This window comes from Lithobates pipiens, unplaced genomic scaffold (genome assembly GCF_037356315.1).
Source record: "Lithobates pipiens isolate NorthernLeopardFrog02 unplaced genomic scaffold, aLitPip1_a1.2 Scaffold_10, whole genome shotgun sequence".
Taxonomy (NCBI): Eukaryota; Metazoa; Chordata; class Amphibia; order Anura; family Ranidae; genus Lithobates; species Lithobates pipiens.
The window spans coordinates 27,548,075-27,570,868 of NW_027507686.1; the positions used below are offsets into that span (position 1 = coordinate 27,548,075).

A 22,794-nucleotide genomic window follows, 5' to 3' on the forward strand; every position below is an offset into this window, starting at 1 on the left:
AAAATTGGCCTGGGCAGGAAGGGGGTAAAAATTCCCGGTAGGCAAGTGGTTAAAAATCTATAAAAGTTGGTCAAAACTTTTATAATATCTAAAGTGTTAAAAATAGGGTAAAGTTCTGCCTTGGTGAAGAAGACACGTTGCAGGGGGGACATCACGTATCTGGTGAGGTATGTGTTGTGCACGTTTCCGCTCCCCCAACATCTTTGTCATAGAACAGCAACTCTGCAACATCGTATCCTTCACAGTCACGTGACACAGCCAAGCAAAAAACAAAAAACCCTCCAGCTTCCGCGTTTTTTGCGTTCCACGCCTCGCCGATCCCGCCCCTGCCCTGAAACGCACGCGGGCCGTGATTGGCTGGAGAGGTAAGCGCGGGAAAAAAAACAAAAAAAAAAAAAACCTTTGCGCGATGGACGCCTGCGAGGTGGAGTTCCTGGCGGAGAAGGAGATGGTGACCGTCATCCCCAACTTCAGCCTGGACAAGGTCTACCTCATCGGGGTGAGCTTCACCGGCTGGGGCGGGAGAGGCGCTGCGGAGAGTGTTGGCGCTATAGAAGGGGGCGATGATATGCTGGGAGCTCACATAGACCTGTGTGTCCTTGTATTGTACAATGCTGTGGTGTATGGCGGCGCCATGGGAGCCAGCGGTGACCAGGAGCAATGATATTCTAATGGGGGACCTGTCGTGCCTCACTTTGTACAGCGCTATGGACTATGCGGGTTCTATAGATGCCTGTAACCTCCATACAGAATGGTCTGTGCCTGTTCTACACCCCTTTCTCCCCCCCCCCCCCATAACCCCTTCATGCCTAAGGGTATTTCTGACACTTGTTGCTTACAAGTTAAAAATCTGTATTTTTTTTTAATATTTTTTTTGCTACAATGTTAATCAGAACCCCCAATATATATATATATATATATATATATATATATATATATTATAAAATTTTGCACGATTCTGGGCAAAATGAGAATCGCGTTCTTAGAATAAAAAGATCACGATTCTTGCAATATAAGATCTTTCATGTTATACAAAAAAAAAAGGGCTAACTTTTACTGGGGGGGGGGGAACGGTTTATTTTTTTTCAAAAACAATTGCATTTGAAATAATAATAAAACTAACCTTCGCACGACTATATAAATATATAAATAAAAAAAATCCTACGTCTATGATGAGTATTAAATAACGGGTATCAGATATGTATATATAAATAAAGTACATCAAAGTGCTGAAATAAAGTGCTAATATACAAGTAAAGTGTACGATCAACAATTAATAAATAGATGCGTATACAAGTGCAAATTGCAATAAAGGTGCTAAGAAAATGCAGCAGGGTCTATTAAATCAAAATTAAAGTCCATCGTGGTCCTGCGCAACAAAAATTTGTGTATAAAACAATATAGCAATCATAAAGTGATAAGTGCGAATAGGTAAAACGGAATAAAAGCACTAATAATAGTCCAAAATTTTAAGGGCTATGGACTATTATTGGTGTTTTTATGCCGTTTTACCTATTCGCACTTATCACTTTGATTGCTATATTGTTTTATACCCATTTTTTTTTTTGCTCAGGGTCACTATGGACTTGAATTTTATTTGAAAGACCGTTGCGCAAATACAGTGTGACATAAAATATTACAACCACCGTTTTATTCTCTAGTGCATCTACTAAAAAAAAAAATTATATATATATATATATATATATATATATATATATATAATGTTTGGGGGTTCCAAGTAATTTTCTAGCAAAAATTTTTTACTCAAAAATAATCAAGCCCTGATATAGAGAGCCCCCTTAAAGTGGTTGTAAACCCTTACAACCAACTTTGACCTACAGGTAAGCCTAGATTAAGTCTTACCTGTAGGTCCAAGAAATATCTCCCAAACCTACACGGTTTAGGAGATATTTGCTGAAAGACAGCCACCACTGTCTACAGCGCATGCGCCGTAGACAGCGGTGCACTGAGCGCGCCACGGTCAGCGGCGATATGCCACGAGTGGCGGCTCCCGTGCGCATGCGTGGGAGTGACGTCATCGCGGCTTCGCCGAATGACAGCGGCGGAGCAGTGAGACACACCGAGAAGATGGACGCTCGGAACTACAGGGGACAGCGGTGACATCGCTGGCTCCTGTGTCAGGTAAGTGACACATAATGGGCTACTATGCGATGCATAGTAGTCCATTATGCTTTACCTTTGCAGGGAATGTAAGAGGAAGTAAAATCATCAGGGTTTACTTCCTCTAAGTGGTTAAAGAGGAAGTAAACCCTGATGGGTTTACTTCCTCTTTTTTTCCCTGCAAAGGTAAAGCATAATGGACTACTATGCATCGCATAGTAGCTCATTATGTGTCACTTACCTGACACAGGAGCCAGCGAAGTCGCCGCTGTCACCTGTAGTCCGCCGCATCCATCTTGGTTGTGGCGTCTCTCGCAGCTCCGACGAATGACAGCGGAGAAGCCGCGATGATGTCACTCCCGCGCATGCGCACGGGAGTCGCGTCTCGGAGCTCCGACGCTGCCATTCGCCGGAGCCGCGATGACGTCACTCCCGCGCATGCGCACGGGAGTAGACAAATTTGGCAAATCCATTCTTGGACTTGCCGCATTTAGTGCGCCTGCGCGCCGCTGTCTACGGCGCATGCGCCGTAGACAGCGGTGCCCATTTTCGGGCAAATATCTCCTAAACCATATAGGTTTAGGAGATATTACTTGGACCTACAGGTAAGCCTTAATCTAGGCTTACCTGTAGGTCAAAGTTGTTTGGAAGGGTTTACTTCCATTTTAAACTTTTTTCACTTACACAAAGTTTATCCCATTGACAAATTGTTACAATGTTTATACTTCAGTTCAACTGATAAATAATGTTTTGATTCTTGGCAGACTGCCCAGTTTTTCTCAAATCGCCTTTCAGGACAACCCCGGAGAGAGTGTAGCTCCACCTTGTAATTAGGAAACACATGCCCACTTTAAAAACACCTCCTCTTCCTCCATGGCTTCAGTTATTGTGTTTCCTCCTTGGAGGAAGCATGTGCCTGAACCAGGGAGAGCTACACTCTCTGCAGGGGAGTAAGGCTTACCTTTCGTTGCAGGTTGTTTCTTTTTGACCCCCAGCAGCATCTCCACGGGGAGAGGACTCCTGGAGCTCCTGGTCCCGCCATCTCACGGGAGTAAGGACCCTCGGAGTGCCGGCGTCGGGTGCCCGGTGTCCGCTGGTTAGCGCAGGGAGGGCTCTGTTGCTGGCGGAGGCCGCTGCAGGTCAGCGGCATGGCTCCGTTTTCGGCGCCGGGTCCAGGGCGGTGACGGCGTCGTTCACGGTGACGCGCGGGCGCTCTGAGGGGGCGTGGCGCAGTGGTTCAAGCGCTTGGAACGCAGGGATCATGGGGCGGGTCAGGTGACCGCGTGCTTCCGCTTCCGGCCGGCCCTGATGACGCGGCGGCCGGGAAAATTTTAAATGACAGAGCTGTTTGTGATAGCTGCCTCACTCAAACGATGGAAGAGTGTAAGCCAGCTATGGCGGAGACAGGCGCCCCTAGCACCGGTCCAGCCCAGGTACGTAAGGTGCACTGGCACCCTCTGCTTTACTGTTGGGCTATGTCTTTGTCTGTTCCCCCCTCTTGGGGGCCTGTCGCTGCAGGTCAGAGGTGGACTTCGCTCTGACCTTTTGCAGCCTAGTTCTGGGGTCTCACTAGTGGTCTGTTTGGTGGTGGGTCTCTGCACTGGCTTGGTGTTAAGCAACTGGTTGTTGAGAGCTTTTAGTGAGTTAAACCTGTATGTCGTTTCAGGAAAAATCACTAGGAAAAGCTAGACCAGGTCAGGGAAAATGTCCTTCTTGCAAGACCCCCCAGAAGGCAATGTGCAGAAATTGTATCAGAGAATTGGTGGAAGAGGAAACATCTCAACAATATAAGGATTTGTTTTCTTCGGTTAAAGAGCTGACAAACTCCTTGAGTTCAGTCAGGTCCATCCTGATACAAAACCCTCCCGCACAGACCGAGCCTCAGAACTTACCGCCCAGCCCCAGGGCGTCGTCATCCAGACAGGTGGAAACTGAAGAGTCTGGAGACGAAGGGGGTAGTACTCTCATCTCCTTCAGGGATTCTGAGGAGGAGGAAGAGGAAGAAGATAGCAGGGGCTCCAAATTCAAGCTATCACTAGAGGAAGTAGATGATATTCTTAAAGCAATCTACACTACTCTAGAAATTCAAGAAGAAAAAGTACAACTGTCAGTTCATGACAAAATGCACCAGGGGTTGGACGAAACAAAACGGAGAGTTTTTCCAGTCCACAGGGTCCTCTCAGACTCAGCGAGAAAGGAGTGGAAGGACCCAGAAAAAGCCCCTTTCTTCTCTAAAGCTCTCAAGAGAAGGTTTCCCTTCGAAGATAAGGACTCAGAGGTTTGGAACAAGAAACCCAGAGTCGATGCAGCTTTCTCGCAGGTATCCAGACGAACGGATCTAGCCTTTGAGGATATGGGGATCCTTAAAGACCCAATGGACAAAAAAGCTGACTCCATCCTTAAAAAGGCTTGGGATGCTGCGTCAGTCAGTCTAAAACCAGCAATGGCAGCTACGGTAGTGGCCAGGAATCTGGAATGTTGGGTAGAGAAGCTGAAAAGCCATATTGAGGCGGGGACACCCCGCAAGGATCTCTTAGAGTCCTTTCCAGTGATCCTGAATGCAGTCAAATACATGGCGGATGCATCAGCAGAATCGGTTAAACTGGCCGCTAGGTCTTCGGCTCTTGTAAATTCAGCCAGGAGAGCAGTTTGGCTGAAAACATGGTCTGGGGACACTGCTTCTAAGGTCAAGCTGTGTGGTCTTCCCTTCTCGGGTGACTTGCTCTTTGGTCCCGATTTAGAGTCTGTGCTGGATAGAACAGCCGATAAAAAGAAGGCTTTTCCAGTTAAGAAAAAGCAGATTGCCAAAAAGAATTTTCGTGCTTTTCAGCAGTCCCATAAAAAAGACCAGGAGCGCAAGAGCAGATGGGGTTCACAGAAGGGCAAAGGCAAGGGTGGAGTCCTCTTTAGATCTCCCCCAGAGCAGTCCCCTAAGAGCAAGTGACAATATCTCCCCAGTGGGGGGGGGAGACTGTCAGCTTTTCGCGAACAATGGGACAGGCTGTCTCCAAATCTGTTCGTGAAGAGCGTTGTCGATCAGGGGTACAGGTTGGAGTTTTCAGAACTACCCCCGAGCAGGTTTTACGTGACAACATTGCCAAGGGATCAGGAGAAGGCCTCTGCAATGAAGCTTTTGTTACAGGAGCTGATACAGCAAGAGGTTCTGATTCAAGTCCCAGTAAACCAGCAGGGCGGGGGTTTTTATTCACATATTTTTCTGGTGAAAAAACCCTCAGGGAAGTACCGTCTAATCCTGAATCTGAAATTCCTGAACAGGTTCATTCGGTACAAACATTTCAGGATGGATACAATTTTCTCCATCACAAAGCTGTTGACCCCAGAATGCTTCATGGCATCCCTGGATCTAAGGGATGCCTACCTTCATATACCAATTCATCAGGCATCGCAGCAGTTCCTGCGCCTGGCATTGAAGGTGGGGAGTTCGGTATGGCACCTCCAATTCAGGGCTCTGCCGTTCGGACTCTCGTCCTCTCCCAGGGTCTTTACGAAGATTATGGCAGAGGCTTTGGAGCCCCTGAAATTGAAGGGATTCCAGTCGTCCCTTACCTGGACGACCTTTTGTTTTTTGCAGACTCCAGGGAGCAGGTCCTAGTCAATCTCCAGAGGGCCCAGTCTCACCTCGAGGGCCTGGGATGGCTTCTAAATCTAGAGAAGTCAATCCTGACCCCCTCACAGGAAATGAAATTTCTGGGGTATACGTTAAATTCGATTCTCCAGAAAGTTTTCCTGCCGTTGGAAAAACAGGAAAAGTTGCAGCTAGCTGTACAGTGGATACAGAGCAACCAGACAGTCTCAGTCAGGACGGCTATGGCAGTTCTGGGCCTGCTTACGGCAGCAATCCCGGCTGTTCAGTGGGCCAGGTTCCATTCCAGACCCCTTCAGAGGGAGGTTCTGTCAAGCTGGTCCCATCAGGATCCTTTGGAAAAACAGCTAAAAATTTCGTCAAGGACGAAAAGGGCTCTTTGGTGGTGGAGAGACCAGGCAAACCTCTCAAGGGGCCTGGTGTGGACCTTTCCTGTGGACAAGCGCCTTACTACAGACGCAAGTGGCTGGGGAGCCCATCTGGATGGTCAGACATCTCAGGGGGTCTGGTCCAAACAGGAAGCTCAAAGATCATCCAACTGGAGGGAGTTGAAGGCGATCTTTCTGGGATTAGTGGCCTTTCAGCAGAGTTTGGGAGGCCACCATGTCCAGGTGTTGTCAGACAACACAACAGCGGTTACCTACATTATGAAGCAAGGGGGAACCAGAAGCAGGAGCTTGATGGAGCTGGCCAATCTGTTGTTAGCCTGGGCAGAGCAGAACACAGCCTCACTATCGGCAGTGCATCTGAAGGGCTCTCAGAATTTGTTTGCGGACCTCCTAAGCAGGCGCAAATTGCTAGAGGCAGAATGGAGTCTGAATCAGGAAGTGTTCCTGATGATATCCGAGGCCTGGGGGGTTCCACAGGTAGACCTTTTTGCCAGCCAGCAGAACTCAAAGGTGGACCGATTCTTTTCTCTTCACCGAGGAGATGCAGCAATAGGGTTGGATGCATTGGCTCACCCCTGGCATTACCAGCTGTGCTACGCCTTTCCCCCCTTTCCTCTAATTCCACTAGTACTGAGGAAATTCAGGGAAGAAAGGACAGACTTAATACTAGTCACTCCTTTTTGGCCAAAAAGGCCCTGGTTCGCGGGTCTTCGAAACCTAGCCTCGAAGCCCCCATGGAGGCTACCACTCAGAAAAGATCTGTTATCCCAGGGGACAGTAAGTCATCCAGAGGTGGAACTCCTACAGCTAACCGCCTGGTTTCTGAAGAGGACCTATTAAAAGCCAAAGGTCTCTCAGATAAAGTAGTAAAGACCCTGCTGTCTAGTAGGAAGGCAGTTACACAGGCAATTTACATGAAGGTCTGGAAAAAGTTCAACTCCTGGTGCAGTTCTAGAGAACTCAAGGTCAAGAGCACGGTGTCCGTCTTGGAGTTTCTCCATGAAGGAATGGAGAAGGGTCTCGCAGCCAGTACCCTGAAGACTCAGGTGGCTGCCTTATCAGTTTTCTTTGAAAAGACTTTATCTAAAGAAACTTTAATTTCTAGATTTTTTTAGGGCTCTTGCTCGAAATAGACCAGTAGCCCTTAAAGACTTTCCCAGTTGGGATTTGTCTACAGTTTTACAGGGTCTCTCGGGAGCACCGTTTGAACCCTTACAGGAAGCTTCTTTACAGAAGGTGGTTTTAAAAACAATCTTTTTGGTGGCCATCACCTCGGCCAGGAGAGTCAGCGAGCTCCAAGCTCTAGCTATTATAGAACCCTTCCTTAGAATTTATCAGGACAGGGTGGTACTGAGGACGGATCCAGCATTTCTACCGAAAGTATCCTCAGCTTTCCATCGATCGCAGGAAATAGTGTTACCTACATTCTCTGCAACCCCAGCAAATGCAGGAGAGGAAGTTTTTCACACATTGGATGTGAGAACGTGTCTATTACAGTTTCTGAAAGTTACTAAAGATTTTAGAAAATCAAACGCCCTCTTCGTGATATTCTCTGGATCACGCAAGGGGGAGAAAGCTTCTAAAAGTACGCTGGGTAGGTGGCTTAAGTTGGCTATAACAGAAGCCTATAAAGCAAAAGGAGAAATACCTCCCTCAGGTATTGCTGCCCACTCTACTAGATCCACGGCAGTTTCCTGGGCTGAAAGGGCCGGTGCAACGCCTGAACAAATCTGCAAGGCTGCCACTTGGTCCAGTTATTCGACATTTCTCCGGCACTACTGGTTAAATCTACTGTCTGCAGCAGATCAGGCCTTCGGCAGGAAGGTACTGCAGGCAGTAGTCCCGCCCTAGGGTAAGTTTCTCGGTTATCCTCTCCGGGGTTGTCCTGAAAGGCGATTTGAGAAAGACTAAGTTAGACTTACCGGTGACGGTATTTCTAAGAGCCTTTCAGGACAACCGTTACTTCCCTCCCTAGGTTATGCTTAGTAAATGTATTAAGTTCTACCATGGTGTTGTGCTTTCTGTGCTTTGTTTTCCAGCGTCGGAAGGCCACAATAACTGAAGCCATGGAGGAAGAGGAGGTGTTTTTAAAGTGGGCATGTGTTTCCTAATTACAAGGTGGAGCTACACTCTCTCCGGGGTTGTCCTGAAAGGCTCTTAGAAATACCGTCACCGGTAAGTCTAACTTAGTCTTTCTCTTCTTTTCTTTTGAGGGCTGTGGCTTCAGAAGAGCAGAGAGAATTCTTTGCATAGAAAAAATTGTGGAACACTTTAGTCAAGATTGTTATAACGATTCTTGACAATTAATTGTGCAGCTCTAATTTATATATTTTTATATATATATATATATATATATATATATATTTTTTTTTTTTAAATAGCGATCATTTCAATATTTCATGTCACACTGTATTTGTGCAGCAGTCTTTCAAATGCTATTATTTTGTAAAATATACACTTTAATTAATAAAAAAAAAACACTAAAGTTAGCCCATTTTTTTTTTTTTTTTTTTTTTGTAGAATGTGAAAGATGCTGTTACGCCAAGTAAATAGATACCTAATAATAATCATGTTACGTGAAAAAGAGGGAATAGGTATTGCGCCGCTTTTATTAAAGTGGAGGGCCACCCAAAAAAAAAAAAATACATTCATATTCATTATTAAAAAAACATTTGAAGGGAAAAAAACATTTTTTTTTTTTTTTACTCACCAGACACCCCTGTTGCTAGGCAGTCTTCCTAATCTGCCTCTTCCTATTCCGCTGAGCTGTTTCTTCAATCCTTCCTCCTCGGTGATGAGCGGCCTCGTTGTCTTTTAGGACACGTGTGTGTGTCCCAGGAAACAACAGGGCCATTCACAAAGCGCTGCTTGGCTCGCACAGTAGGAAACGGGCAGTGAACCCGCAAGGCTCCACTGCCTGTTTTCCCTTAGGATGGCGGCACCAGCACCCGAGCCAATGATGGATTGGCCTCGGGGGGCAGCCGACATCGTAGGCTTGCTGGACAGGTAAGTGACCTTATTAAAAGTCAGCAGCTACAGTGTTTGTAGCGGCTGACTTTTTACAAAAAACAAAACTCCCGGAACGCCCCTTTAAGAGGTGACCTACAACCTCTAAATACTTGAGGGGTGTGTGTCACGGGTGCATTCAGTGCAAGAAGTGACTAAAAGTGCAGGAAATAAATATTTGTATATTCACAAAAAATCCTACTGTGTAAACTTCCTAAACGCTTATATATAATGCATATTATGTTAAAAAAAAAAAAAAATAAACACAATCCTGTGCGGAGCGCTCCAGATGACATCCCATTGACGAAATGTGTAGGGCCGTACTATACAGTGTCCGGTTTTGCGCCGTGGAGCGCAGATCGCTCCGGTTTCCTGTTTTTATACACTGTTTTCGCTTTTAATGATTTTTATTAAATGTGAGTACCCTTCAGTATTAATAAATTTTTGGATATTTGTACGGTATCACACCATGGAGTCTCTTTCCTCTCCTTTTAGTCACTTTTTGCACTAAATGCACCCGTGACACACACCCCTCAAGTATTTAGAGGCTGTAGGTCACCTCTTAATAAGAGCAGCGCCATACCTATCCCCTCCTTTTCACAAATTTCTTCTAGATTTACCTTGGGATGAATTTATTGATAGAAGCTGCAGCTCATTTTTCATCATAAGCATGGGGGGTCTGATAATTTTGTTTCACCCAATGTGTTGCGCTTTAAAATTGCGCATGCTTGTGGATGGCGACAAACTACGGTACTGAAAAATCTCCATAGGTGACGCTTTAAATTTTTTTACAGGTTACCTGTTTAGAGTAACAAAGGAGGTTTAGTGCTAGAATTATTTCTCTTGATTTAACATTCATGGTGGGGAAAAAAAGACAATCGTGAATATAAATAAACAAACCCAAAAAAACCCGTAAAGTTAGCCCAATTTTTTATTTTTTTTTGTATAATGTGAAAGATGTTACGCTGAGTAAATAGATACCTGACGTCATGCTTTTGAAATTGCGCACACTTGTGGAATGGTGAAAAACGACGGTATCTAAAAAATCTCCATAGGCGATGCTTTAAAAAACATTTAACGGTTACCAGGTTAGAGGTACAGGGAAGCGCTAGATAGGGCTGCAACAAACGATTATTTTCATCGTTTGTTGGCCGATTATTGTTTCGATTAATCGTATAATAACCTTAAAAGACCTCCAGATCCCCCTTTTGCACTTAAGGTATTCAGATTGCCCAAAACGGCGATTCTGAATACTGTAATTTTTTTAAAAATCAGGGCCATTGGCAGCCGGGTAAACCGTCGTAACGTTGCTTCTGTGTTTTTACATAGGAGACTGGAGAAAAGCTTTTTTTTGTTCCAGTCTCAGCCTAGCGAATTGTGCATTGGGTCTCCCGGTGGGGAGGGGGAGGACAACCCCTTCCACTCATTTAGGCTAACAGCTGAGCGGCTTCTAGCCACATCGGTTGTGTTATCCCTAAAGAGCCAACCGCCCGCTCTAAAAAAAAAAAGAAAAAAAAAAAATCATCATCCCGGTATAACCCCTTAAAGCCGAGGCTGCATATGTGCGTACGGTCGGTGCTAAGGGGTTATACAGCGCTATAAACTATGCAGGTGCTATAGAGGCCTGTAACATCTATACAGAATGGAAAGAGAGGACCCCCACCATGCCAACATCCAAGTATTCTATAAAAGGGTTGAAAGAAGTAAAAACACTCTTAAAGAAATTGCGGACTTTGTGGGAACTTTATTACAAAAAGTTTTTAAAACATGCAATAGACAGATAACACCCTTTACTTGACAAGGTCAACAGATACCCATTATTGCAAAGCGTGGAGGCATGGATCCTTTCAATGGTAAATATCTGTAAATCACACAGAAAAATTATGCGTTTGTATATGTGTGTATGTATGTATATATGTATATATATATATATATATTATACTATTCTGGATGGGTGATCAGGGATTATTTTTTTTAAACTTTGTTACAGTGATTACTATTATTGAGATGTCATGAATGAATTTAATTCATAACAGCTACAGTATGCTGACCTAGTGATCTAATGATCCCCTGCCCACAGCACAAGCTGCAATTGGTGGACACAGCGGTGACGGGAGCAGTGCTCTGCCTGCCCTTGGCTGGATGACATGTTTTACATCCAGCCTGCTCGCAGTAAATGCACTGATGGGGGACGGCAACTAGATAATAACCCCGATCAATAGTATAATGGGAGACTAAACAAGACAAGATGTACCGCGCCGTGGTACATTCCAATGTGACAGACGTGTGGGTGCGCGGCCCTGAAAGCAGGCAGTGTGTATTTGGGGCCGCACAGCTGTCAAATTTGGAGCAGCAGCAGCTGTGTCCCCAGCTGACATGAACGGGACGAGATGCATGGAACACCTCTGCATCCCCACGCAGGTAAACACGGCCCTCACACAGGTGTATGCTGCAGGCTATATTGGACTTTTTTTTTTTACAATCGGTAAAGTTTGGATTTCCATTAACGCTGACCGTTTTCCCTTCCCAGGGTGATTTGGGTCCATTCAATCCCGGTCTGCCTGTCCAGGTCCCGCTCTGGATGGCTATCAATCTGAAGCAGAGGCAGAAATGTCGCATCGTCCCCCCGGAGTGGATGGATGTGGGTAGGTGATATTTTGTCCTTTCACAGGTTGAGAATCACAGCAGCCCAGTACACCCATCTCCAACTGAAGTGGACAGCAGTCATAGCGGTTTTTATTTCCCTAGCATGTCTCTAATATTACATTACAGATACAAGTTTATGCCTAAGATAAATTGACAAAACCAACACGTTTAACAGGGCTCTGCCCCCTTCATCAGGGTACAAAGGAAATTAATTGAAACCATGGGGTTTGCACAACACCCATCGGCCAAATTGTTCATCTTTAAATGTATCTATTTTCAGAAAAGCTGGAGCAGATCCGGGACAACGAACGTCGAGAGGAGACCTTCACTCCCATGCCGAACCTGCATTACATGGAGCTCACTAAATTACTGCTGAACCAGTAAGTCATAATAACTTGAAGGTGATATTGTAATTGTACATTTATCTCAGTGGCATGTTAAAGGACTCTCTGTTGGGATAAAAGAAGTTAAGCAGCCACCTTGCATTGACTTAAAGGGTTAGTTCACCTCTCTGTACTTTAAAAAATAAAAAATAAAAAAAAATCTCCAATGCTTTTCATCACCCCCAGCACGCTGCAAGGCTCTTTGCTTTTTTTTTTTTTTTTTTAAAAGCCACCGCTTTCCCATTGTATACCTCCTGCACAGCCTGTCTGCCAAAAACTCTGTGGTCAAACCTCCCAATATTTTGACCTATTTGAATATTCATAATTGTGAAGTGGAAGGAAAGTGATAAATGGGTTTTCAACCCTTTTTTTTTTTTTTTTTGCAAATATGTGAAAAGTGTGGCATGCATTTGTATTCAGCCCCCTTTACTCCGATACCCCTAACGAAAATCCAGTGGAGCCAATTGCCTTCAGAAGTCACCTAATTAGTAAATAGAGTCCACCTGTGTGTAGTTTAATCTCAGTATAAATACAGCTGTTCTGTGAAGCCCTCAGAGGTTTGTTAGATAACCTTTAGTGATCAAACAGCATCATGAAGGCCAAGGAACACGCCAGATAGGTCAGGAATAAAGCTCTGGAGAAGTTTACAGTAGGGTTAGGTTATACAAAAAAAATATCCCAAGCTTTGAACATCTCACAGAGCTCTGTTCAATCCATCATCCAAAAATGTAAAGAGTATGGCACAACCGCAAACCTACCAAGACATGGCTGTCCACCTAAACTGACAGGCCGAGCAAGGAGAGCATTCATCAGAGAAGCATGGCAGCTCAGGTGGGAGAATCTGTCCACAGGACAACTATTAGTCGTGCTCTCTGGAAATCTGACCTTTATGGAAGAGTGGCAAGAAAAAAGTCATTGTTGAAAGAAAGTCATAAGATGTCCAGTTTGCAGTTTGTGAGAAGCCATGTGGGGGACACAGCAAACATGTGGAAGAAGGTGCTTTTGGTCAGATGAGACCAAAATTTAACTTTTTAGCCTAAAGGCAAAACACTATGTGTGGCGGAAAACTAACACTGCACATCACCCTGAACACACTATCCCCACTGTGAAACATGGTGGTGGCAGCATCATGTTGTGGGGATGCTTTTCTTCAGCAGGGACAGGGAAGCTGGTCAGAGTTGATGGGAAGATGGATGGAGCCAAATACTGGACAATCTTAGAAGAAAACCTGTTAGAGTCTGCAAAAGACTTGAGACTGGGGGGGAGGTTCACCTTCCAGCAGGACAACGACCCTAAATATACAGCCAGAGACTTCTCGCACATTTTATGGAGATGCCCAAGGGTCCAGCAGTACTGGGAGTTAGTGCTGAATCTAATTGGAAAGGTCACCATGATTGCTGTGCCTTTGGCTATGGAGGTTTGCATACTAGGACTCATTGAGCCCACGGTGCCGTCCACTGCTAAATGCACAATGATTAGTCTATTACTTTTCTATGCTCGCAGGAATATTGCTATGCACTAGAAAAAGTCAGAACCCCCTTCCATGGTGCAATGGAAACGCCTGGTGAACAACAGTCTTCCTCTATACAAAGATACCTACTTACACCAGGGCTGTCCAAAGAAATACGATAAGGTCTGGCACTCTTGGTTGGCTGACCCCGACACAGCCTAAATGGAGGAGGGGAGCTGGGCTGCTGACGGGACTCTGCTCCCCCCCCCCCCCCCAGGGTTTTAGGGGTGTTTTGTTCTCTTGTGAGTTCAAACAGGGGATCGAACATAATATGCCGGTTGAGTTGGGGCCACAAGTGACATACCCTTACAATTGTAGAATGTTGAAATGCCGTGTTGCAATGCATACTTTTATGTCAATTGATGACTCTTATATACTGTAAGCACTGTTGTTATAAGTGTGTCTGTTATAAAACTCTTAATAAAAATAAATAAAAAATATACAGCCAGAGCTACAATGGAATGGTTTAGATCAAAGCATATTCATGTGTTAGAATGGCCTAGTTAAGGTCCAGACCTAAATCCAATTGAGAATCTGTGGCAAGACTTAAATTGCTGTTCACAGACTCTCTCCATCCAATCTGACAGAGCTTGAGATATTTTGCAAAGAAGAATGGGCAGAAATGTCCCTCTCTAGATGTGCAAAGCTGGTAGAGACATCCCCAAAAAGACTTGCAGCTGTAATTGCAGTGAATGGAGGTTCTACAAAGTATTGAATACAAATGCACCCCACACGTTTCATATTTATTTGTAAAACACTTTGAAAACCATTTATCATTTTCCTTCCACTTCACAATTATGTGCCACTTTGTGTTTGTCTATTACATAAAATATATTTACGTTTTTTGTTTAACATTTCAAGGGGTATGAATACTTTCACGGTATGGAATAAAAATGGAAAGGTTTTATTTAGAAATTTTCAGGCAATTTATAATAACGGGGCTCAAAATTTCAAACCTCAGTGCAGCCTCACCAGTGCATGGGGGATCACAGGAATGAAAGCCGGCCGGATCACACAGAGCGGGAATCTCCTGCTCTGACACAGCTTGTATTTGAATCGCCCGGCGGCCGCTGTCACAGTCCTGCCTCCTGGACCGGCACCTATGATAGACAGCACACTGGTCCAATTTCCCGGCATTGGACTAGTGTGCTGTCTATCATAGGAGGCGGGACTTTGACAACGGCCACCGGGCAATTCAAATCCAAGATGTGTAACAGCGGGGGATCTCCGCTCTGTGTGATCTGACCAGCTTTCCTCTTCCTCTTCCCCAGTTTCCTGGCCAATCGCTGGCTCCCATTCAACCTTGCCTAGCTCGCCCCTCCTTCCGGGGCAGCCCCACACTCTCCCTAATCTAATTTCCACTCGCCAAATGCGAGCAGGCAAGTTGAAAGGTTTGAGGGTTGGTAATATATCCTTTTATATGTGCTTCAGCCCTCGTTCGCACTGGCGCGACTTGTCATGCAATTTGTCAGTTCCAAATCGAATCACAAGTCGCCCCCCCATTGCTGGCAATGAAACCCTTCAAATTGCTGCGATTTTGAAAAAGTTTCCTGCACTACTTCTTTCCAATTTCATTGCAACTTGTATACACTTCTGTTAAACAAAGTCGCAAGCCACAAAGAAATCGGAGGTACAAATTACACTGATCTGCGGCTTTGAAATCGCACTGAAGTAGCGCGATTTCAAAGCCACACTAGTGTGAACCGGGGCTTACTGCTCTTAGCTCAATAGAAATCTGTAGATCGGGATGTCGCCTAATATAAGCCAGTTTTAGTTGGCTCTACCTATAATTTATATGCAATTTATTTATTGCAGCAGTTCAATGGGGGTGGCGACTGTGCTGTCTGACTCAGCAGTGAGAGTTGTCGCCTACCGACTTGTACATGAAAAGCCTCTGAACATATGAAACGGCAAGCGGGTAAAAAACTGACAGGCTTTCACTAAATTTATTCTTGGGTGAACATCAATTAAAACAAGTGTACTGTCTGAAAATACCCTGGAGAGGTGTGTGTGTGTTTTTTTTTTTTTTTTTTTTTTTTTTTTTTTTTTAAACACTGTGTTGTTCGCAGCGCCTCAGACAACATCCCAAAAGCTGATGAGATCAGGACGCTCGTTAAGGACACGTGGGACACGCGAATCGCCAAACTCCGACTGTCTGCAGACAGCTTTGTGCGGGAACAAGAAGCTCACGCTAAGGTACCAATGTGTTTGACAGTGATACCGCTGGGAATGAGACGGTTAAAGCAGATCTGAGGCTTCTGGATATGTGATCTGTATATATTCCTATTTTATTTATTTATTTATTTTATTCCACCTAACTGGATAGAATTTTATTTTAAAGCTGAACTCTGCGAGATCTAAAGACTACCCTTTCAATGGGGTTCCCACTGCATGGGTTCAGTGCATTCTTGTCTAGGCAACTGTTATAAGGCAGTTTTACTTGCCACATCCCTTGACCCCAGCAGGCGCTCCCCTCTTCCCTCCAATGCACCACGTTGTGGGAGTGCCCTTGGCATCCTTGCTTACAATGCAGGACAGCAGGTTTTCCATCATACATGGTTGACACAGTGTGATCAACAGATTTGAAGAGAAGAGGCTTCAGAGGAAACCAGCCGCACACGGTGAAGGAGTCTGGGGCAGCCAGGGTCAGGGTAAGTAAAATTGCATTGTACTGATGTTCAAAACGTGGATATTTAACCCTTGCCGTGCAGGGGTGGCCCACTGCAAGGGTAATTTTTTAGTGCTACCTGGAGTTCAGCTTTAAAATGTATCCAAAGCAGCACTAGAGCACTAAAGGATTCAACTTTTTCAGAAGAAAAAAAAAAAAGGAAATAACACTGTAATGCCCATCCCTCCCGTTCCCCAATGTACTTGGTGATGAACTGTCAGTCTCCACGCAGCCATCACAGGGATTTGGGATCCCCATTCTTCTCCCTCTTTCTGCAGCACTTCCAGGATGAATCAGAATGATTCTCATTGGCCAGCCCAGAGAATAGGTGTGATCCATCCTGGAAACCCTGCAGAAAGAAGGGGTGAAGAATGGGGGTTTCAAATCCATGGATTGGTTGCGTGGGCACTGACTGGCTAATCATCCACAGAGGTATATACAGTGCAGTCTGGGGTAGGGTGTTCAGGGATGACCTTTTTCAGTTTTTCTGAAGAGGCGAACATACGCTTTAAAACGTATTCATTTGCCATTTGTGTCCTACTGGGGAGACTCTCCTCTCACTTTCTGACTTTGGGACACAACAGAAAGTGGAAGGAAATCCCCACTTATTTGTAACTAGAAATGAGCTTGGATTGTCCTCTGAATTCTTCTCTCTAGCAGAATTTCAAACGTACTCTCTTTATTCTCCAATGAGCTGCGGAATTACTCATCCCCCTCCTATTTGATGACCTGGCCCTGCAGCTAATTAGTGTACTTGTACTGTCTCTATTCACTTTTACACTTTTTTTTTTTTTTGGTGAATGGGTAGAGATACCATGTAACCCATACTCATTCACACAGAGGGGGGGCTGGTATCTGGGGGGGCCCCCTTGTTAAAGGGGTCTTCCAGATTCAGATAAGACTCACTCCATGTTGAGGTCATGTGGCCTGGCATGGTTCAGGGTGGGGGGGGTGTTCGCTTATCCCCCCTTTCCTGGCCTGCCAGGCTGCATGCTCGGATAAGGGTCTGGTATGGATTTACCGAATGGGAGAACATGCTTGGGTCGAACTTTTGCTCAGCCCGAACTGCTCGCCAAACACTAGTGGTAATGCATACTGAAGACCAAGGCAGTGGCAAAACTTTGAACAATCGGAGCTCTGGATAATTATAGGGCATAACCCCTTTTTGTCAAGGTTCACATTCTATGTCTACCTTTTCACTATTGACTTTGTCTTCTGTATATATTACTATTTCTTGTGTATTTTGAACCCTTGGTCTCCCGGCAGTCATGAGCTTTATAATGAAATATAAAAGGAACCATTTTGTTGCACTGGGATCATATAAAATTAAATCCAGGAAAAAAAAAAAAAATCATGTAAAAGCAGCTGACACAATATGTGAAGAAAGCACGATAAATAATATAAAAAATGGTGTAGCGCTAATGAGAACTGTGTGATAGTCCAATATGAGCTTTCAGTGTATTGAATAGTTTATACATCAACTTCACTTAAAAGTCCATAGTATTACCTCTTTCAATATCTACTTGTAAGGACACCGCCACCAACACCCAAACACACTGCCTATTACCCTTAGGTAGATTAAGCAAGCCTGGGTACTTTTTCAATAACCGCTCCTCAGCAAGTATGGGGGATAAAAAAAAACAAAGGCGCTGCTGTTTTTGAGTGGATTTTACAAGGTTTTTTACAAATTTTAATGAGAACTATGTGATAGTCCAACATGAGCTTTCAGTGTATTGAATAGTTTATACATCAATTTCACTTAAAAGTACATAGTAATAGTAAAACACCTTGCAAAATCCACTCAAAAACTGCAGCTCCTTCAGGTTTTTTTTTTTTTTTTTTTTTTTTTTTTTTTTTTTTCTTGAATACACTGAAAGCTCATATTGGACGATCGCACAGTTCTCATTAGAGCTACACCATTTTTTTAATATTACTTTATAATGAAATGTTTATCTCATTACAGTTGTCTTTTGTGTATAATGGCGTCACTGTCACTGGGTGGCTGATGTGGTCATTTGTACAGGTATGTTGGGGAGGGACTTGACTTGTAATTGTTGCTGGATTGCAGCAGAAAAAAAAATCCGGTCAGGTCCCCTCCCAGATCTGGATAACTAGATGACCATTTCTTTGGCGGGTAAAAACTTCTCCCACATATGTATTTTGTGTGTGTGTGTGTGTGTGTGTGTTTAACTGCCTGTGTGGAGTTTAGCTTTGCCATATACAACAGTATGAGCCATTGTGAAAAGCAGAGGACTGGAAAATACCATGTGCGTGGAAATATGTCCACGCCAAGAGCCAGTGCGTCTTTGCACACATTTGCAGAACGGAAGCTGTTCTTTTTATTCCTGGTTTTGTAGCTACAACTGTTGTCCTCTGTCCCCGCGTCCAACTTGGCTCAGCAATTTCCCGGCCAGCTTGGCCTCCTCTGATCCACCTGCTTGTGCGCTCCCAACTGTGACGCTTCTCTCTCTCTCCCTTCTTTGCCAGCTGGACAATTTGACGCTGATGGAGATTAACACAATCTCCACTTTTTTCACCGAATCCCTAAACCACATGTACAAACTACGGACCAGCCTGCAGACCCCGGAGGATGGACAGTCTCAGGAATACTGACTCGCCCACCGTGTCAACACAATTAAATTGGCGAGGGTGGGGGGGGCCATCTTTAATTAGCTGCGTGCTGGTGAGGAGCAAGTTCATCTGTGCCAACAGACTGCAAGCACAAAAGATCTCCTTCACCGTCCTGAACGACTCTGGATTTTTATTGCTGTCGCAGCTCCAGGTGAGAACGATCACAGTAAATTATTAGCTCCGCGGGCCAGTTTAGGAGGAGTTCCTTGTAAATAGATCTGGATACAGGCACCATGGCAATGCTGCATTATTAAGCCTATAAGGCATCAGTGAAGTCAGCGGAACTCAATTACTTCGGTGCCTGCGACATGCGTTCATTCCGAGAGGAGCCTCAGGACCCAGATTTATATCTTTACCCAAAGCTGTACTGTGTACCGGAGCCTGAGAGATGTCGGCAAGTGATGTCCCTGGTGCTGAGATTCAAAGGAAAATGAAACTTCCTTGTCTTTTTCACAAAAGTTTAATAAAAGGTCTATTTACAGTTATCTTCTTGCCTCTTCTGTGAAAGACTGGAATGTTAAAAGGCAGCTACTGGTTAGTAATATGCTGCAGTAAAGGGTCATGTTAAGTCATCTGCTGGACTACAGTACAAACCAAAAGGAGCTCTAGGCCAAAAAGGATGAAAGTCTCCAAGATCATGTTAATTAGTCATATAAAAAGACAGCAAACATGTTTTGGGGGCCAGACCAATCCCTCTTCATCAGGGCTCACCAAAGGAGAAAACTTAAAGCGGTTCTGCACCTTTAAAAAAAATATTAAAAGCCAGCAGCTACAAATATTGCAGCTGCTGACTTTTAATAAATGGACACTGACCTGTCCCAGGGTCCAGCGATGTCGGCGGCAGATGACGAGCGATCGCTCTTCTCTCTGCTGCCCCCGCCCGCCATCCTCTGTCAGGGAATCGGGAAGTGAAGCGTTACGACTTCACTGCCCGGTTCCCTACTGCGCATGCGCGAGTCTGCTGGTCCCCGCTGTGTCCTGGGAACAGTGTGTTTCCCAGAACACAACGGGGGGGGGGGGGGGGGGGGGGCGCGCATCTGCGAAGGTCTGTCCCGGAAGTGGGCGGAGATACCTGGATTATCCAGGTAACTGCACCCCCCCCCCTCCCCCCTGAAAGGTGCCGATTGTGGCACCGGAGGGGGGGAGGGATCACATGAGCGGAACTTCCACTTTAGGGTGGAGAACCGCTTTAAACGTACTCGGTGGATCCCTTTTACCGCTCAGTAATTTTTGGTCCTTGTGTTGATCAGTGTGGTCATTGACCATGTTCCCTTCAACATAGTGGGCACCAATGCATAAAACTTGAAAGCCCCATACACACTATCAGATTTTCTGCTGATTTTTTTTTTCCTTCAGGTTTACCAAAACCATGCAGTGCAAGGGCCTGCCTGATTTCATACAAATTGAAACTCCTAAGGTTTGACCTCATATTATATTTTGGTAAATCTGAAGGAAAAACTGATAGTGTGTATGGGGCTGAATGGTGCTCAGCAATAACTTTGCTCCACAAGAAGCCCATTCAAGTAAAATCATTTGGATGGCCCTGAAACACTTTAATTTTCTTTTGTGATAGAAAAAGACAACACTCTTTTGGTGGGGTGACCAGCCCATTCCCCCATTCATCAGGACACACCCAAAGGGTTGGCCAGGCCATTCCCCCTTCATCAGGACACACCAAAAAGTTGGGGTTGGAGTGGATAGAGGGGGAGAGAGTCCAATTTTGTTCCTAATGAAGATATAAGTGGAATTTTTCCACTCGGTCCATCAAGTTTTATCCTTTAGTAAGCCCCGAGGAATTGAGAGTGCTTTGGCTCTTAAAATGCATGATTGGTTCACAGCGATCACAAGATATAGAGCCACTCTGATTTGGCTCTGTACATGTCTGTGCTCTGCGCTGTCCAGTGATGGCTCCAATCACAGCCATTCATAGATGTACTGGGCACCTGACTGTTTTTGGACTACAGTTTTAGTGATATTCACTTTTTTTTTTTTAAAGTGACATTAACCACTTCAGCCCCAGAAGGATTTTCCCCCTTAATCACCATGCCACTTTTTGCGATACGGCACTGTGTCGCTTTAACCGACAATTGCGCAGTCGTGCGATGATGTACTCAAACAAAATTGACATCCCCCCCCACAGATAGAGCTTTCTTTTGGTGGTATTTGATCACCTCCTGCGATTTTTATTTTGTGCGCTATAGAGCGACAATTTTTTTACTTTTTTCTATAATACATATCCAAAAAAAGTATAAAAAAAACATTTATTCATCAGTTTAGGCCGATATGCATTCTTCTACATATTTGCTTGTAAAAAAAATAATAATAATCTTAATGGGTATATATTGATTGGTTTGCGCAAAAGTTATAGCTTCTAAAAAAAATAGGGGATAGATTTATGGCATTTTTCATTTTTACAAGTAATCACAGAGATCTGCGATTTTTAGCGGGACTGTGACATACAGATCGGACACTATTGACACTTTTGTGGGGGCCATTGACATTTAGACAGCGATCAGTGCTATCAATAGCCAGTGATTACTGTGCAAATTTCACTTGCAGGGAAGTGTTTAACAGTGGGGCGCGATCAAGGGGTTAAATGTGTTCCCTCTGTGTGTTCTAACTGTAGGAGGGATGAGCCTACCAGGGAGATGACGGAGATCACTGTTCCTGATCATTGTTCCCCTGTCAGAGCGGGGAATCGGCTTGTTTACAAAGGCAGTTTCCTGTTCTGCCTCTGTAATAGGCGATTGCGATGGCGGACATCGAGTCGGCACCGGCAAGCTCCCGCTGGCGCAAGCCCACATACCACTACAGCAATTTGTGCAGGTAGAATGATGTCGGCTAGTGGTTAAAGGTTTAGTTTTTATTTAAAAAAAAAAAAAAAAGTTAAACTTGTCTGCTCTGTGCATTGGTTTTGTACAGTGCAGCCCTGACCCTTTTATCTCAGGTTCCCCAGCGGCGCTCCTGCCTAGTGCCCCCAGAGGAAGAAGCTTGCTCTAGGGGCTCCTAAGCCGCAGCTCCACCTGTTGATTCACATACAGTGTGTGACTCAGCCCTGCCCCTGCTCTCTCCTCATTGGCTGTGATTTACAGTTACGGGAGCAAATGGCTACCACTGAGGGAGAGGCCCGTGCACATCACTGGATTGAGATGGGTCTCCAGTAAGGCAGGCCATACATGGTTTGAATCTTGACAGGTTTAGCAGGCTCCGGCTAAGATTCAAACAGTGTATAGGCAGGATGAATGTACCAAGTTGATCGATCAACTCGGTACAACCAGCATGCTAGGTTTCGCCTGCAATTATCAGTAGCGACTCTTATAGCTGATAGTGATAATCGGTCTGCTCTTGGTGGGATGGCTTCCCGTGTCCTCCCCCACCGGGAGAAGACAATGGCCCAGCAGGAGGGATTCCCACAACAGCACTGTGGCTGTGTTGATGGACGAATCAAGCATATTTCTTTCCTGCAGCCAAGAAATTTGCTCAGTGTATGGCCAGCCTAAGTCTTGAGCTGGCTACATAGGATACAATTTTCTTGTACAGATTTCCCAAAATTTATATATGAGGTCAAACCTAACATTCTAATTTTATGCAGTCAGGTTGGCTCTTGCACTATATTGAGTTTAATCTAAAGGAAATTGAACAACAAAAATTGTATATCCAGCTTTAGGATGGGTTGGGGGAGCTGCTGCGTGCAGGAGGTTTTTCACCTTCATGCATGCAAGGGAAAACAATCTTGAACCTTTACATCCCCTTAATAAATTAACCAACTAGTTGCCATACTGGTGACCCCACAATAGCAATAAAACTTTTTTGCGGAAGGGAGTTTAACAAGACTT

General features: G+C 44.8%; 1 protein-coding gene across 2 annotated transcripts in view; it reads left to right on the plus strand.

Annotated features, from left to right (window-relative positions):
- Positions 1–359: 359 nt before the first annotated feature.
- Positions 360–22,794, plus strand: part of GINS2 (GINS complex subunit 2) — a 33,732-nt gene continuing 11,297 nt past the window's right edge. The window contains exons 1-5 of one of the 2 annotated variants that reach the window (XM_077453330.1): positions 360–499; positions 11,651–11,765; positions 12,047–12,146; positions 15,729–15,855; positions 18,815–19,443. In XM_077453330.1, coding sequence (XP_077309456.1) covers positions 410–499; positions 11,651–11,765; positions 12,047–12,146; positions 15,729–15,855; positions 18,815–18,940 — 558 coding nt within the window. In that variant the 5' untranslated portion in view covers positions 360–409 and the 3' untranslated portion in view covers positions 18,941–19,443. Of the gene's footprint in view, positions 500–11,650; positions 11,766–12,046; positions 12,147–15,728; positions 15,856–18,814; positions 19,444–22,794 lie in introns of those variants that run through there. The other variant, XM_077453338.1, reaches the window with a different exon arrangement.